The sequence below is a fragment of the Callorhinchus milii genome, unplaced genomic scaffold (genome assembly GCF_018977255.1).
Source record: "Callorhinchus milii isolate IMCB2004 unplaced genomic scaffold, IMCB_Cmil_1.0 Scaffold3, whole genome shotgun sequence".
NCBI lineage: Eukaryota > Metazoa > Chordata > Chondrichthyes > Chimaeriformes > Callorhinchidae > Callorhinchus > Callorhinchus milii.
Genome location: NW_024704744.1, coordinates 16,308,350 through 16,326,642, shown reverse-complemented (window position 1 = coordinate 16,326,642; position 18,293 = coordinate 16,308,350). Strand labels below are relative to the sequence as shown.

General features: G+C 42.2%; 1 protein-coding gene across 7 annotated transcripts in view; it reads right to left on the bottom strand.

Annotated features, from left to right (window-relative positions):
* Positions 1-18,293, bottom strand: part of greb1 (growth regulating estrogen receptor binding 1) — a 144,700-nt gene that overhangs the window by 11,436 nt on the left and 114,971 nt on the right. For all 7 annotated transcript variants that reach the window (XM_007897075.2, XM_042333510.1, XM_007897069.2 and 4 more), the window contains 6 exons: positions 16,910-16,999; positions 16,166-16,785; positions 8,867-8,969; positions 5,808-5,960; positions 1,057-1,199; positions 467-628 (listed from right to left, as the gene is read on the bottom strand). In XM_007897075.2, the coding sequence (XP_007895266.2) occupies positions 467-628; positions 1,057-1,199; positions 5,808-5,960; positions 8,867-8,969; positions 16,166-16,785; positions 16,910-16,999 (1,271 nt within the window). The remainder of the gene's footprint in view (positions 1-466; positions 629-1,056; positions 1,200-5,807; positions 5,961-8,866; positions 8,970-16,165; positions 16,786-16,909; positions 17,000-18,293) is intronic.

The window sequence follows — 18,293 nt, the reverse complement described above, 5'->3', positions numbered from 1 at the left end:
TATTCCGTGAATCACTTTGCGAGCGCTCTCAATGACATGATAAAGCGCTATACCAAATGCAAGAATTATCATTATTATTTGCATAAGAGGCGGCCATTCAGCCCATAGCATCTCCACTGGTTGTTCAACAGCTGTTCTAAGCTGTTCATTCAATCCCACTGCCTTGCCTTATCCCAGTTAATAGCAGCATTTAGTTTGCTAAAGGCAGTTCTGCACTGCAACACAGGATCTATCAGGAAATAACTCAGGATACAATATATAGTTTGGGACACAATATGAGAGTGCCAAGATGGTGGAAGGCGAATTAGATGGACCTTGGTCTTCTTTCGCCCAGCAAATTCTTACGTTCTTGTGCAGTGTGGATTAAGCTTGTGCTTAAATTGTTGGAAAGCACAAATTTATCAAATTATTTCTGCCAAGTTAAATTTCCTTTATGATATCTACAGGGTGTTAAATATCCTCTTACCTTGTCAGTGACTAACGGTAGTCTCATGCTCTCCAGCTGGCCTCCAGGCTGACTGAAAACAAAGTGATGTTCTTTGGATTTGGGGATAATGAAGTGGAGCTGGACCTCCTCACCCAGCATTGAGCACGAAAAGGTGAAGGCGTGGAGTGTGGACTCATACGGCTGCAGGAAACAAATAGCAAAATTAATTCCTGATACATTTTGTTATAGGGGAAGAAACATCTTTGCTGACAATGGCTAAAGTTTTGCTTCACGTCGCCGTCTCAGAGAATTGGAAACCAGAACAAATTAAGTGATTCAGGGAGTAAGTAAGTGTATGATCATCCTTACTTTACTGACCTTGCCAGATGAGTATGTAAAATTTTTTGTTGGTTGATCAATTTAGTCACGGGCAGTGGCAGTGTGGATGTATAATGAGATTTCAGGACTCCTTTAGCTGGTCTAACGCAGAATTACACAATGGAAAAACTACACAACAAAGCTTACTCATTGCAATATTTTCTACTTAACATTTTTATTCTAACAAAAACAAACAGCACATCTCAAGAACCATCAACTTGAAAGCCTGACATGCTAATTGCATTGTGTACCTGGTATCTGGGGTTGAAGCCCATGTATTCATGGCACTGCTCGCAATGGTGGTACGTGTTGTAGGCAGCATATTTGGACAACCTCATGCGAGTCGTGTGGCGTTGCAGATAGACGTCATCTTCTTTCTTATTGATTTGCTTCCCTATCAGAAATAAGCGAACGTTAATAAGTGCTAACATTCAAGAACACTTCGATATTGGTAAACATGGCTACAAGTTAGCGTTCTTAATAAAAGTTACACCAGTGTTTGTTCTTTTTGGCCTTTTACCTATACACAAGATCACAACATTGGTTGGGATAAAGAAGACCCTTCGGCCCATTCGATCTCGTCCCTCCAGATCACCCATCCTCCCTTCCTACTATCATTGCATCGAGTTGCATTTTAAATGAGTCGGTTGTCCTGGCCTCCACATTAATCCTCAGCAGTCTAGTCCTTTGGATCCATTCCAAGTCTTAGTTTATACCAATATATCCTCTATCTTAATCAAATTAACTTTCTACATTTTGAGACTGATTGGGCAACAATTGCTAACACTAGCGATTATTTTGTTACGTATTTATCTGTTATGTGCCAAACAATCAGGTTGGCAATCAATGGGTTTCACTACAGAGCTACTTACAGACCTTTCCATAACATCTGCAGTGTGGCATCATGGTCCAAAGCAGGCCCTGAAATAGTGCATCTTCACGGTATCAGAGGAATGAGCTACAAGTAACGATTAGACAAGATGGAGCTTTTCAGTCTTGGGAGAAGATGACTCAGAGGGGACGACAACATTTTAAATCGGATTGAAAAAGTAAACCCAGAGCAAGAGACATGCACTCTCTTGCTCTGGACAATTGTCCTTGTAAAGGACAATTTAAGGACAGATATCAAGAAGTTTTTCTTTACTCAGTGGGTCATTCAGGACTGGAACAGGATGCCGGGAGGGGTGGTTGAGACCAGGACACTAGACTCATTTAAAAAGTAGCTTGATACTGTGCTGAGGGATGGCAGGGTGGGTGTTCTGGAGATCAGATGAGCTGAAGGCCCGTTTTCATCAAACCGATTTTATGATCTTGTGAACAAAACAGGAGTTTGAATAATGGAGTAAATAGGGCCAATTAATTGTGCCATCTAGTGGCTGTACTTACACAAACCCTATTGTAATGGAGCACACTCAAAGGCGCAAGAAACCTGTGTTGAGAGTATTTGCTACACAAAGTGCATATTGTGTTTATTTTAAACCAAAAAAGAAAGGTGGACAAGTAAATAAATTGGCAACGTTCAGTTTTACACATGAAGCCAATGGATTAGTGTAATCTATAGAAGTCTTCGGAAATTTAGATTTATCTAGCACATGTTTACCAGTTGAATTGACTTTTTAATAAAAGGATTATATTTACTTAAAGAGATAACTATTGGAAAAGCAGATGGTTAAATATTAACCTTTATGCAGTACCATGTGACGGTGCTGGGAGTCTTTTCATATAATGTTATAGTTTCATATAACATTTCACCCACAAAAATAGTCAATCCACTTTACAGTATATCCTGTGATGCGCTTTGAGATGTCTCAATGAGGCTCAAGGATCATTGCAAGGATTATTATTGTGTATCATTTGTGTGAAATATTGTAATACTTCAACTCCTCCATCCCCAGCAACATGTTTAAGCACCTGTTAGGTTCTATGTCAATGGAGTGCAATAGCTGGAGGTCACACAAATTGTTTCAACTCTCTGCCAATGGTACTATTCAAAGAACATAAGGAGATGCCTTGGAGCTTTTCCTTTTCTCACCTCTAAGGGAAAGCATGTGTTTCTCACTCTCTTGACAATGAACTTTCTATAAGATCACCCTCCATGGGTAGAAACATACAGAAACATATAAGATTCTTATGAGGCTTGACAACAGTGTGAGACTGTTTCCCCTGATAGGAGAATCTAGAATTAGAGGTCACAGTCTTAAGATTAAGGGACAGCCCTTTGGAACAGAGTTGAGGAGACATTTCTTCACTCAGAGGGCAGTGAATTTATGGAATTCTCTACCCCAGAAGGCTGTAGATGCTCAGTCCTTGAACATATTCAAGACTGAGATTGATAGATTTCTAAAGGATAGAGGGATTAAGGGATATGGAGATAAGGCGGGCAGATGGAGTTAGCTTAGAAGATCAGCCATGATCTTATTGAATGGAGGGGCAAGCTCGAGGGACCAAATGGCCTACTCCTGCTAGTAATTCCTATATTCCTCTGTTTGCCCACTCATCCGTCTTTCTGTCTCCAAATTTGAAGTTTAGAGATCCAAATAAAGAAAATTAAAACAATGCATTCCCCAGAAGCATTCCCATCACTTAATCAGCATCACAAAAACTGTAGTCAAGTATTCCTTTGACAGCCACTTAATCCTGGCCCAAGGTGAAATTGGTCATTCATTCACTTCAATGCTTTTGTAACTTCTGTGTGCAAATTGGCTGCCCTGTTTGCCTACAAAATACAGTCACTAATTCTGTGAAGCACTTTTTAAGACATCTCAACAACAACAACAAAATTACATATGTAAAGCGCCTTTCACATCAGGAGGACGTCCCAAGGCGCTGGACAGTCAGAGTGTTGGACCTGAGCAGGGGGTCGGGATCGGGGAGGATGGAGGGCAGTAGAGGAAGCAGGGTGATCGAAAGTACGGTCGAAGAGGAGGGTCTTGAGATGGGTCTTGAAGCAGGCAAGGGAGGGGGCGAGGCAGAGGCTCCACCAAATGTAAGGATTATTACTGTTATTTAACTACAAAGATTAAACAACAACAAGATTAGATTTGTATAGCGCCTTTCACATCGGGAGGACATCCCAAGGCGCTACAACAACAACAACAGCTTGGATTTATTTAGCACCCTCCATGACGGACGGCGCTAAATAAATCCAAGCTGTTGTTGTTGTTGTGGCGCCTTGGGATGTCCTACCGATGTGAAAGGCGCTATACAAATCTAATCTTGTTGTTGTTTAATCTTTGTAGTTAAATAACAGTAATAATCCTTACATTTGGTGGAGCCTCTGCCTCGCCCCCTCCCTTGCCTGCTTCAAGACCCATCTCAAGACCCTCCTCTTCGACCTCTTCGCGCTTTACAGTTTCGGATCCCGGGGCCGAGCCAGGGGGACGGGGGGAAGGTGACCAAAGGCGCAGTCGAAAAGAAAAGTCTTCAGCAGAGACCTGAAAATGGGAAGGGAGGGAGCGAGACAAAGGGAGTGAGGAAGGCAGTTCCAGAGCTTTGGGGCATAGTGGCTGAAGGCACAGCCGCCGCGGGTGGAGCGGAGGACTCGGGGGACGAGGAGGAGGCCAGAACCGGAGGAAACAGAGGCAACGGGTACTGTTTTGAGGAGAGAGGAGGTCAGAGAGATAGGGAGGTGCAGGGGAGTGCAGGGACTTGAATACGAGGATGAGGATCTTGAAGTCGATCCTCTCAGGGATAGGCAGCCAGTGCAGTCTGGCAAGGACTGGGGTGATCAGGGAGCGGAGTTTCGTGCGGGTGAGAAGGCGGGCGGTAGAGTTCTGAATGAGTTGGATTTTATGGGTGGTAGTGGATGGGAGACCGGCGAGGAGGGCGTTGGAGTAGTCCAGCCAAGAGGTGACAAAGGCATGGACCAGAGTTACAGCGGCTTTTGGGAAGATGTATTAGCGGAGATGGGCGATGCAACGTAGGTGGAAAAAGGCGGTGCTGGTAAGGGACCAGATGTGGGGGAGGAAGGATAAATTGGGGGTCGAACCTGATGCCAAGATTGCATTCGGGTTCAGAGAGTTTAGGGGGAGGTCGGGTAGGTGGAGGAGAACCATGAGAACCATCTCGTGGAGAACCATGAGATTTCAGACATTGACGCGAGCCGAAGAGTATGGCTTACGTCTTGTCAACGTTCAGCTGAAGGAAGTTTGCGCTCATCCAGCCCCTGAGGTCTGACAGGCAGGCTGACAGAACATCAGGGGGCTGGGGGTCGCAAAGAGAGGTGGAAAAGTAGAGTTGGGTGTCATCTGCATACATGTGGAAATGTACCCTATGTCTGCGGATGACATCCCCAAGAGGGAGCATATAGATCAGAAAGAGGATGGATCCTTGGGGTACCCCGCAGGTGACCACATGAGAGCGGGAGGAGAAGCCGTTTATGTAGATGTACTGCTGGCAGTTTGTGAGGTAGTACTCGAACCAGGTAAATGCAGTCCCACTGAGGTGGATGACGGAGGAAAGGCGGTGAGGAGGATGGCGTGATCGATTATGTCGAACGCGGCGGAGAGGTCCAGGAGGACAAGGAGGCAGAGGGAGCCCTGGTCACAGATAGAGAGGATGTTCTTTGTGACTTTCGCAAGCGCAGTCTCTGTACTGTGGGCGGAACCCGGACTGGAGGGGTTCGAAGAGGGAGTGGGAGGAAAGGTGTGCGCGGAGTTGGTTGGCAACAACGTGTTCTAGAGCTTTTGAGAGGAAGGGCAGGTTAGAAATAGGGCAGTAATGGCTGGGTTTTGAGGGATCTAGGGAAGGTTTATTTAAGAGGGGGGTGATGACAGCAGTAGGGGGGTGATGACAGCTAGACACTGTACAGCATTTCAAATGAAAGGATTATTAATATTATTATAACATTTTGTGGCAACTACTATTGCTGTTGATCACCACCTACAAGTTGTGGCCTCTTGACCAGTTTTGATCACCTTTTCCACATGGACTAGTTTCTATTTATTTTTTGACTCTATTTCAAGCTAGATAGTTGTAAATTTATGGCGATGCGATAACTGACCTTTGTTGCTTTCAAGATCTTGTGAGTAAACTGGACTTGCATCTTCATACGTTGGGTCATGGATAGCGTAGTCGAAAGGCAGTTTACTGAATGTCTCTAAATCAGGCCACATTAAGTTCTCTTTCTGCTGTGGGGCAAAATCTTCTTTGGCTTCTGAAAGAAGAACATCAAATGTAAGGAATTGAGAATTTTTAGCTCACTCATACAATTCCACTGCTGCATAATTCAAGTATGTGAATAGATTTGTACTTCAATCTCTCAGCTCATTCAACTATGCCCTCCCAATGTGAAAGGAGCTAATGCCAAATGTAAGGATTATTATTATTATTATTATTTAACTACAAAGGTTAAACAAGATAGTATTATTGTTCCCAGGTTTTAGAATAACCAAAGGTCTGCTGCTAAGTTCCAGTGCTGCACACTTATTTACTAATAACGCACACAGACCCAGAGGAACACAGTTGAAGGCCATTCGGACGTTAATAAACATACTACCGGAAGTAATTATAACAGCTTTAAATATAGTAAAACAGATGGATGACATTGAACTTGAAGGTAATAATTCTAATTGAGAAGTCTAACATTCTCATGAATGCCATTCAAATATGTTTAAGAGGAAAATCAAATGCACCTCAGGTGTCCCACTCCTCTCCTCACCCGCAATCAGCTGTATAGAGCACGATCACAAGATTGGTTTCGATGAAAGAGGCCCTTCAGCCTATCTGATGTCATCTCCCCTCCCAGAATAAGCCCAGTCACAGCAACAAGCTGTTCTTAAAATGAGTCCTTTTAATGCGATCCTCTCAGAGAGTAGCCTTTCCCTCAAAACTAAATATAATAATATATTATTATATTTATTTAAACAGCCTGAGTTTGCCTAACTAACACCCCTAGATTTCATTCAGGAGGCATTCTCCTGTGATAAACAGCGCTATGTAAATTTTAATTGGATATAAGTTGCATTACGTTCCCTACAATTTCCTGATTGTCATTCTTACATTACTAAATTATTAGATGTTAATTTTTCAGTACAGGGATCGTCGCGATTGGTTGGATATGAAGTTTAGATAATACAAGAAAAAAAATCCATTGAAGTACAACTCATCTCGGAGTTCATGTGACAATAAGAAATAGCTCAAGCTTCACTTTCATTATTTGAACCATCCATAAGGTTAATACGCTACTATCACTTCCAGGTTTCCATCACCTTTCAAGTGATCTACTGCCATCTATTGGTATTAATTTATGATATATACACAGTTTGTTCAAAACTTTTGTTTAAAAAAATTCTGTCATTAAATTCATATCGAGAGTATATTTGTTCCTCTGAGAAACTGCTTCATATACTGTGTACTCAAGAATTTAACAGGTAATTTACTGTTTAGCTCCCATCAGCACCTTCATACCGCAGGCACTGCCTGTATTGATCTACATGGGTGCTCACTCCATCTCATAGAGCCGGTGTGAAACCTTGGTGCCTTGTTCAGCTTCCAACTATCCTTCAAACCTTAAACCTAGACTCTCACTCGCTATGCCTGTAGCATTTCTGCCCCCACTCTCTGGGACTCCATGGAGTCCCTTTGCCTTACCACCTCCCTCTTTCATCTCTCTCTTTGACTATGCTTTCAGTCCCTTCACCACAACCCCTCCCCCAGAGTTGGGCTCCTATGCAGTTGTGTAAAGCACTTTGAGACATCCTCCCAACACGAAAGGCATTATATGAATCTAAATTGTTGTGGTGGTGGAGTTTAAAGACAGAGAAATCTTCAGACTTAAATGATTATCACCATGGGATAGTTAAATAAAGATTTAAGCAAGCACTGCTGAAGAATTTAACTGAAACGTCTACACTTTCCTGACTGTAATGATTCTGAATAAAAAGAGCATTTCAACCTCCTCAAAAAGAGAAGCCTGAGAGGAAACCTTACAAAGATATGCAAGATTACACAGTCACTGCTCTTGACAGAATATCCTGTCAAATGCTTTGGGACGTCCTCTCGACGTGTAAGGCATAATACCAAATGTAAGCATTATTATTATTATTTAATGGAGTTAGAAAATAAACTCAGAATAATACTTTCAGACATACAAAGGCAACAGAATAGGGAGCAGGTACTGGATTGTTAAGAGGGAATTTATAAGACTGGAACGGGCTATTATGAAGTCTGAAATGAGCCAGGAAAGATTATGTTCACTCGCTGTGCGTGCTCAGGAACTGCCCAGGAATGTTTATTAGAGGAGTCTCATTAAGGAATTTACAAAGAAAAAAGCAGAAAAACACCTGAAGCACTGAAACGAAACAAATGTATGAAAGTGTACCGCATAATATAGGGAGTGACTCTGTATTTGATGTTTATTTATATGCTTTTTAGATACAGTTAAGCGATGCATATTCTGTGTCATTTATAAAGCCTTCTTGCAAAAAATTATATTTAATTTTACATCTGCAGTTTGCAAAGTGTGCTGTGTTTGACAACCATTATGTGTCACTGCTCAAAGTAAAGGGTGTCAGCCTGGCTGAGTGGAAGCACTGATGCCTCTGACTCAGAAGGTTATGGGTTCATGTCAGACTTCTGTTCTCCCAGGTTGGCATTCCAGTGTGTGGGGAGAGCTCCATTGTCAAAGATGCTGTGCTTCAGATGGCATGATATACCAAGAGCATATCTACCCGTTCAGCTGGATGTTAAAGATGTCATGGCACTACTCAGAAAGAGAAGGAAGTTTATCCTGTTGTTCTGGCCTACAATCCTCCAGATACAATTGATCATTCACTTCAAGGCTGATTTATGGGACATTGTGGTGTACAGATTGGCTACTTCATTTGCATTCAAAAATACAGTCTCTCCACTTCTTGTAAAGTGTTTTAAATGTTTAGTCGACTTGATAAAGCTCTGTATCAAATTCAAAGATAATTATGGAGTAAGATCATTGAATAATAAAAAATAATGTTGTTAAATATAGGTAAAATAACTACAGCACCAGCCTGAAATTGTTACTAACTTTATAAACAATGCCAGTATCTGTTAGATTAAGTATAAAATATCACTTATGTTACTTACTCAAGTTAATTTCATCTTCATCATACACGTCCACTTCCATTAGTCGAATCAACATCCTTGACAAAATACTAAGGAACTGTAGATATGCTCCCGTCTTCCCCACCTGAGGACAAAGATGCAGATTAAATACCAAATCTGATAGCAAAAAATGGTTATTATTCTCTTCAAAAATCTGCAATCCCAACCATTAACAGGGTCCGAAAGCACCTACCAAAGTGTCTAAAGTCGTACAAATCTCCAAGCCCAGGGTAGTAACATTATTAGGTATGGATCAGAGGCAATACCAACACAAAACATAAGAAGCCTGTCAAAGAAACACTTCTTCACTCAGAGGGCAGTGAATTTGTGGAATTCTCTACCCCAGAAGGCTATGGATGCTCAGTCGTTGAACATATTCAAGACTTGAGATTGATAGATTTCTAAACATTAGAGGGATTAAGGGATATGGGGATAGGGCGGGTAAATGGAATTAGGTTAGAAGATCAGCCATGATCTTATTAAATGGTGGGGCAGGCTCAAGGGGCCGAATGGCCTACTCCTGCTCCTAAGTCTTGTGGTCTTAAAGCCATAGAAATACATGGACTCAATGTAAAAATAAGTTTAAAAACACATACAAAATAATAAAGACAAGGCCTTAGCATGTTACTTTCACCCCATATTTAATTGGGGAAAAATTCCACCTGAGTCGAGAGTTACTCTATCAACATGGTAGTTTAGAGCATCCAGAATTTGGCAAATTCTTTTTTTTTAAAACAAATAGCTTTAATATTGAAACGGTTTTTCAGTAAGTTTTCAGGAACTAATAGAAAACCAACTTCAAACCGCAGACAAAATGCAATTATCCAAATTCTGGATGCTTGAAAATACTACATAAGTTCTGTGGAATTTTTCCCCTCATGGAATTGTTTCAATCTCTACACAAAATTTTCACAGCTTTGGCATTTTAAACCTAAATTTCCAGATTAAATAAAGCAGATTCTCCAAATGTCGCTCAAAGGATCAGACATTATTTTGAGCTTCTCTATGTGCTGTATTAACAAGAGTTTTCTGTTAGTTCACTGAGTTCACATTTACAAGAGTGCTTTCATTTTTCGATGCATTTGTTTCTTACTGATGGAACCACTGATTAAGAATACCAAAAGGTTTATGTGGCCGATGCTGGAGAGTTTAATAGAGAGGAGCTAGCATGTTTTATAGGGAAAGCGGGTCAGAAAATTGTTTGTATAGCTTCTCTGTCTGCAGCCTGTATAATTCTGTCCATTCTTTGAGATTCTATACAGTTTCTGCTTCAGTAGTCTAAAATCACACCAAACCCAACCTCCAAATAAATGAAGTATATCATAAAACAGTTAAGCACTTAAATAGGTATATAGAACTACACTGCAAATTAAGACACAGCATTGGAAAATGTCCAACATCAAGATTAGTTTCAAAAGGATAAGCAATTTTTAGCATTTGTTGACTTAATCGCCCTTTTATATAGTATTAAGATATCTTGTTGTATGCCGGCCTGTCTCGGCACATTTAGTGCGCTTAAGGTACATTTATTTTTAAAGTTGCATGCATTTTAAGTATTATTCATACAAAACACTCAAATGAAAGACATTTTCTTAAGTGTTCCATTTAATGTACCTCAGATTCAATACAGCCTAAACCCTTATCCACGCATTTGTCACCTCCTGCTTGGATTATTCCAAAGCCCCACCTCGCCGGTCTCCCCAGCTCCACCATTCATGAAATCAAATTACTTCAAAACTCAGACTGTATCCTTACGTGCACCAAACGCTGTAGCCCATCATGCCAGCCCTTGCTAGGCTCCACTAGCTCCCTATTACGCAACAGATCGATTTCAACATCCTCACACTCCCATACAAATCACTTCATGTCCTGGTATCTCCCTCCCTCTCCACCTGCTTACACTCCACTCCAGTACCCACAGTCTTCGCTCAGCTGGCTCCATCCTCCTGTACACCCTCATCCCACCAACTCAGGCTGCGCTTTCAGCCACAGAACCCCAAAACTATGGAACTATCTTCCTCAATCCCTCCAGTTTGCCTCCTCCTTCCCGGTCTTCAGCTCACACCTGAAGACATTCCTCTTTGACCATGCCTATGGCCACTCCCCCCATTCCACAGCTCGGCATCATTCTGTTAAGCTCTCTGACGTGAAGACGTGAAGGGCACTATATAAATGGAATTTATTGTTAATAAAATAGTGTTGAGCATAGTCAAAATGCAAGCATTGGTGTCTAATATGGCTGTTTGCTAAATCTAGCACATCTTTTATTCCATGCTTATAAAGAGATATCCTATCTTTCAGCACGGAATGAAAAACAACAACAACTTATATTTATACAGCACCTCACATCCAGGCTAGTGTTCCAGGGTGTTTTATTCACTAACATTACCATGTTAGGGCCCAACTGTGTGTTAAACATTGTTCACTGGGCAGGTTGGTAGAATATAGATGGGATATTCTGCTCTGTATATTCCATATCTTAGCTGTTTTTCTTCTCCATTCAGTAAGTTTCATGAATTTTCCCTGCGCACTTATACATCATTTTATGACAATATTATAAGAGTACGGTGTAAAATTCACAAAACACTCACTGAAGGAGAAAAGCAGGACCCTGGTGCATATCAACAGATCAATTGCAAGGAGCACACAGAACAGAATATAAATAACTCTCACGTTTTTAAATATTTCTCAGTCACAGAAAAAAATGCCATTAACAGCACTGCATCCAATCTTTTCAGATGGCTTTATGATCAAATATCACTTATTTATGTCATATCTGGATAAATGAAGATTTAAATTGCTCTGCAGAAGGCTGTGGTTCCTTAAAAGAAAGTGCATTTTAAATCAGAAAATGTGCAATGAATTGAACATTAAAAACTCAATTAGTATATGCATGTCCTCACTCCCACTTTGAATAGGGTTGCACCTGGCTCCAGATTGAACCTCGTCTATTTTATACTTTTCAGGCACTATAAATGCAAGAAATATTTCATTATTTATATTAAGAGAAATAAAACAAGCATTACATTTGACATTGCACCTTTCACCTCGGAGGTCTTCTCAAAGTACATCACAGGATTTGCTGTAAAGTGCAATGGCTGTATTTTGTATGTGAACCCATCAGCCAATTTGCACACAGCAATGTTTTACAAACAGCCATGAAGTCAAAGACTAATTTTTATTTTGGGGAATGTTGGCCAGGTCACTTAGAAGTAATTCTATTCAGATTTGAGTTTAATGGATTTTACAGTCAAAGAGCTTTAGGATATGCTGCTAATGATGAATCATAAGCCTTTCAAATCTCCAACAGTCTAAGAAAAAGATAAAAAGGAATAATCATTTATTGTCCAGTCTTAACCTATACTTTATAACAGTCTTTTGGGCTCATTTTAATTATAGTTGTATACGGCCACGATAAAATTGTCTTCTAATTTCTCTAAAGTGATTATTTAAATGAGTATGTCACTGCACCCGACAGACTTTCAACAGCCAGAGTGTGAAGGTTTTATTAATTACGTATTATATATGTGAATTTCCACCTCGAGGAAACATATCAAAAATTACCAGGGAATCTAGATATAGCACCCGGTACAGCACTGGCTCACTGATGTATTGTGGATCCACGAGAACCAGATGCACAATACAGTACTGACTGGGCCTCTTCCTGCACTAGAGAATGGCCGCTTCTGCGCTGTCAGTCGTTGTCAACATTACTTCCTGTGAGCCGCACATATCGACGCTGGACAAGGCCGGATTAACCAATAAACCAGGTCCTCGAGGTCTGAGGGAACTCCAGGTACAGTTGGCACCTTTACCTCCTGCTCTGCCTCTGTGTCCGTACAACCTTGTGAGAGGCAGCGCAGTGAATGGGGGCAGGGCACCAACTCCTCTGTTTGTGGCCGTCAGGGGGCACCTCAACCCAACTCCACTTTAGTTCTTCAGTCCCCACAGCCCAATTGCCCAACCCCACAAGGAAAGACGGCAGCCAGACAGGAAGAGATGGGTTATCACGAGGTGATGGAGGGAACAAGGAAGATGGCCTGATTACTTGAAAACATGGCTTCATGGTATCATCCATCCAGTGTGCAGGAAGTGACACCATCAACAACCCTGATGACCCAGAAAGTGGCCATTGGGAGGGTGGAGGGAAAGAAGGTGACTGAATATGCAGTCGAAAAGACAGATTTTAAAGATTTTAAGAGAGGTAGAGAGGGAGCAAGATGATATGATTCTGGAATGGAGTTCCAGAGAGTAGGCCAAGAATGGTTAGAATGTGTTAAAGCTCACAACTGATAGTGGGGCAGATCGGGCGAGAGACATGAAGCAGCCTTGTGGAGGGAGTGACCTGCGTAGTAGGATCACAGGAGGTTGCAGAGTTAGGGTAGAGCAAGGCCATTGAGACATCTGAAAATGAGGACGAGCTTCCTGAACTCATTCCACTGATGGTTGGGGCGCAAATGGAGGTGAGTCAAGATGAGGGTAATAGGCTCACAGAGACTGGAGTGGGAGAGATCGTAGGCTGGAGATTTCCAGATGGTCTGCAACTTGTGTAGGGAGCAGCTGTGGAGTTTTGCAAGCCCTCTCATACCCCTGGAGTTATCTAGCCTGGACATAATGAAGGCATGGTTGAAGATCCCAGTACCCCAGTGTAGAGGTGGAGGTGAGGGAAAGCTGAGGGAGTGAGCACCTGGAAGAATCTATCAGTTTCTTTACAATATAATAATAATAATCCTTGTATTTGGTAAAGCCCCTTATCACATCATTGAAATGTCTCAAAGCGCTTCACAGAATATACTGTAAAAGTGAATTGACTGCATATTTTGTGGGCGAAACTCGGCAGCCAATTGCGCACAGCAGTGTTCCACAAACGTGGATTGAGTGACCAAATTATTATTTTTTGAATTCAAAAACTATATAGTAAATCTACATATGAGTGGGTGATCAGGTACATTTTATTAGAAAAGATTTTTGTTTGGTTTAGATTGTTAATTTTTTTTTCTTTAACCCTAATAGCGCAGGAGCTTGCTGTGTGATTTATTTGGGTACAGGGCTCACATTGGTACTTTGAACAAAGGACAGATTCCATATGCAAACATTTGTCATCCTGCCCTGATTGAGGTGCATTTTTCCCGCCTTCTCATAGCCCTGCTGTTAGTCCGTGAAAGCGTTTGCGAGAATGTGTTCCAACTAACTCTTGAGGTTACTGCAGCCTTGCGATGGCATTCCCATTCATTACTCATTCTCTCTGTATGTATGTGTTATCGTAATAACCAGACTTGATTACTCTAAATCTGGAGTTTCAACGCTTCTGCTAATCCACTGTGCTGGTGCCAAAGCTTTTAATGTATCCATAAATTCCAATTGCGTTGAAGTTGAAGCCAATTCCTGCTTTTATACTTCTACTGATAGTATCAGCAGATATCGATTTGCACCTGCTTTCCGTACTTTGAGTGAAAATAAATCCACACAGTTGTGGGATGTTACTTATAAGATATCCTCGCAAACGCTTTCACGAACTAACAGCAGGGTTATTGAGAGGACAGGAAAAATGCACCTTGATCAGAGCAATTGTTTGTATGTGGAATCTCACTTCCTTTGTTTCCAACAGGAGATCAAAGTACCAATGTGAGCCCTGTATCCAAATAAATCACACAGCAAGCTCCTGCGCTATTAGGGTTAAAGCAAAAAAGAATCATCAATCTAAACCAAACAAGAATCCTTTCTAATAAGGTGTACTGTGACCAGATCGTCCATTCATATGTAGTTTTAATTATTTTAAAAAAAATTTGGTCACTCAATCCATGACTGTTTGTGGGACACTGTTGAGTGTAATTGGCTGCCGCGTTTCGCCCATAAAATATACAGTCAATTCATTTTACAGTAAATTTTGTGAAGCACTTTGAGTTGTTTCAATGATATGATGAGGCATTACATCAAACGCAAGGAATATTATTATTTCGTATAAGGACCTTGAGGAGATCTGGGAAATATTTCTGCACTTGGGCCTCATGCCAATGATCTACTCTTGGTCACAAAACTCCATGTCACTTAATAGTCCACTACGGCACATAATAAACAAAGTAACATAACTTGCTGAGCACCTCGAGCAGTGGTGGCCAACCCATGGCTCACAAGTCAAAAGTGGCCTATGAGAGGGTCAAAATGTGGCCCCCATAACATAACATTTGCACTCGTCTAGGTAAATCTATGTTAAATCAATATTTTGTTTCTAGTAGCTACTCAATAGCAATATTTCTGGTGTAGCCATCAATCAGTTTTTAATCAAGAAGAGATTATTTGGTTAGCAGACCAAAAAGGTTGGCTAACACTGACCTATACCATTGGCAACCAATGTCAACCCACAATTTCTCAATTCTCAAATTCAGTCTCAGTTTGGAAGCCAGATTTCTACAGCTCTTAAAAGAACCATGGAAAAGTGACTCCCAAGTTAATAATTTTCCAAAATCGTACACAATCTTACATTTTCAGACATGGTCTTAAAGATAAGGCCATGAGAGAGTTTCAGATCTCTGGACAGAGAAAGAGGTGCCCAACTTTTTGGCACCTTCCTACTGGAAGGTAGTAAAAGCAGAGGGCAGAGCCATTCCATACAATTCCTTAAGCCTTCGGACCATTAGTTACAGAAAATATTGGCAGTGGCTCACCCATCCTCTCCATAGCAGAGTTGCAGGTCAAGCAAACCAGCGATTACACATGTACAAATAAGAGAACTGATGCAACAATAACAACTTGCAATTATATAGTACCCCTCACGCAGGGTAGCATCTCAGAGCACTTGATAGTGGTGAAAGAGGAAGGTATTTAGTTACGACTTAAGATGGGGAAAGGGGGGCAAGGCAGGAGATAGAGGGAGAGGATTTCAGAGTTTTGGGGTGAAGTGGCTGACTGTAGAGTGGAAGGCACAAGAGACGGTGGGGGGGCATGAAAATTCCATTACTGATTACTGTACTATCCGGATGGAATGTGGGTGGCCACTGCTTCCTGATAATGTATTGTCGGATTTCAGTGGTGTTATTTGGTAAGGTAATGGAGGGCTTGTGAAACCATATCCAAATGTATACCTTCAGGAGGAAATTAGAAGATAGGGGAAAGACGATATAATATACTTTTCAAACAGTACAAATGATATCCAGCAAGTCTTCATAAAATTGCAAAGAAGTTCTTTCTGAACCCTGACACATTATGCATTCTTTACTTCTTCCTCTGTGCACATTGTATTATTACTTGCTGCTATCCATCCTTTCAAAACCCTCCCCTTACCTGTGGTGGACCATTCAGTAACAGTCTGCGGGGATGAAAGAGGTCAGTTCTACTCTCTGTCTTGTTGCTATAGTCCATATGGTTTGGTTTAGGTAATGTCCATTGGCGGTAATAAAGAGACTGCTCTGTGCAAGTCATCATTTTGGCCAACGAAGGATGAAAGGAGCTTGCCCAGAGAACTGAATGGTGAGGAAGAAATGATGTTGATTTGGCCAAACCAGTATGATCGACCGCTGTAACTATGTTATAGATAGATTGTGGAACAAACATAGTTGGTGGCTGACTCGTTGCCTTTGTTCGTGGACACTGGGATGAGGTCTGTGCTAGAAGCTGACTTTGAGTGAAGGAAGAACATGAAGAAAAGCTTTTTGAGGGTCTTCTTGAGCTTCTGTTTTTCCTTTTTTTGCCACAATTGTTGTCAGTTTGATCTAAATCCATCCTGTGCTTCTCTGGATTGCTGAGCTCATAGGTAGCTTTCTGCTGCGCACCCTCTGCTCTTTGCTTTAGTTTCTCTCGGGTTGCAGTAATGTCCTCTGCGTTGCTAGAGTCAGCCTTAAATGGATACTTCGCAGATTCCTCTTGTCCTGAGGCTGGGGAAGGCTCATTGTCGCATGTTAAGCCTAATATCCCAAAGTAGAGACAAAATATTCATTGGAATTCAAAGAACAATCGATAAACAATTATTCTAATCTGTTTTGTTTTACAAAAAGAATACATGGCATAAGTAAGGAGGGATTTTCTTACTTGAGGCTTTTGAGGATCTGGAGGAGGCAGAGTGGTTTGAATACGAACGTTGTCTCTTAACATTATTCTTCTTTCCAGAGTCTGATATCGCTAAAGTAAGATAAACAGATAGTAAATTAGATCCAGGTGATCAGAAGACTTTGGGAATCACATTCCAAATGGTATCTTTGCCCTTTGAACTCCCCATGGCTTGTTCACACCAGCACATCTGCAAACACGCACACACACACATATCAAGAAACTGACACTACAATGCAGATTTATTCATCTATCTGCCTGAAGATGAACCCAGATCTTTTCAAAATGATTTACTCATGAAACTTTCCTTCAATGATTTCCTCTCATGCTACAGTTACTCATGCTCATGCTGCTGATCGCTTGCTCCCAGTCTCTGCGTGCGCATTTTGGCTGCCGCCCCGACTCGAGCCTCCCCCTCTATGTCTCTCCTCCCACCCCCCTCTACGTCTCTCCTCTCACCCCCCTCTACGTCTCTCCTCTCACCCCCCTCTATTTGCTACTCCTCCGCTGTCCTTCTCTCCCACTGCCCTCCCCGCCTTCTCTCTCTCCTCGACCCCATCGCCACTTTCCTCTGCTCCAGCCTGGGCATCCTCCGCCGGGCCCAACGTGGCTCCCGGAACTGGCTGTCTCAGAGCAGCAACCCCACGTGTCCTATCACTCACTCCCTCCACTTAAACCGCCTCCTTAAAGCAAACCCAACTTTCAGGCAATCCCTTCCCTCATATGTACCCTCTCTCCACTCACACCACTCTCCACAACCATTTCTCCCGTACACCCAAAACTCCTCTCCACATCACTCTCTCCTCCCTCCCCTCCTTCCAGCAAACCCACTCGCATTACCCTCCAAAATGTCCATTCCCTCACAAATAAAGCCCTCACCATCCATGACCTCATCCTGGACGAGCACCTTGACATTCTTGGGCTCACCAAAACCTGACTCTCCCCCAATGACCCCGTCTCCCTAGTGGAAGCTTCCCCTCCAGGCTACATCTTCCACCACATCCCCCAATGTGGCGGCGGGGTGGCCTTCATTCCCAAAGCCTCCCTTGGTCTTACCCCCGACTCCTCTAGCTGTTTCCCCTCCTTTGAGCACCTCACCCTTTTCCACCCCTCTCTCCTACTGAAAATCCTCCTGGACTACTGCCCCCAAAGCCCCCCCAGCTCCTTTCTCACAGACATCTCCACTCTCATCTCTTCCCTGTCCCTCTGCTCTGAGTGCCTGCTCATAATAGATGATTTCAACCTTCACCTAAACTCCCCTTGCACCACCTGCCGATTTCACTGCCCTCCTCTCCTCCCTAAACCTCACCCTTCACATAAACTCACCCACCCACAACCGTGGTCATGCCCTTGACCTCGTTATCAC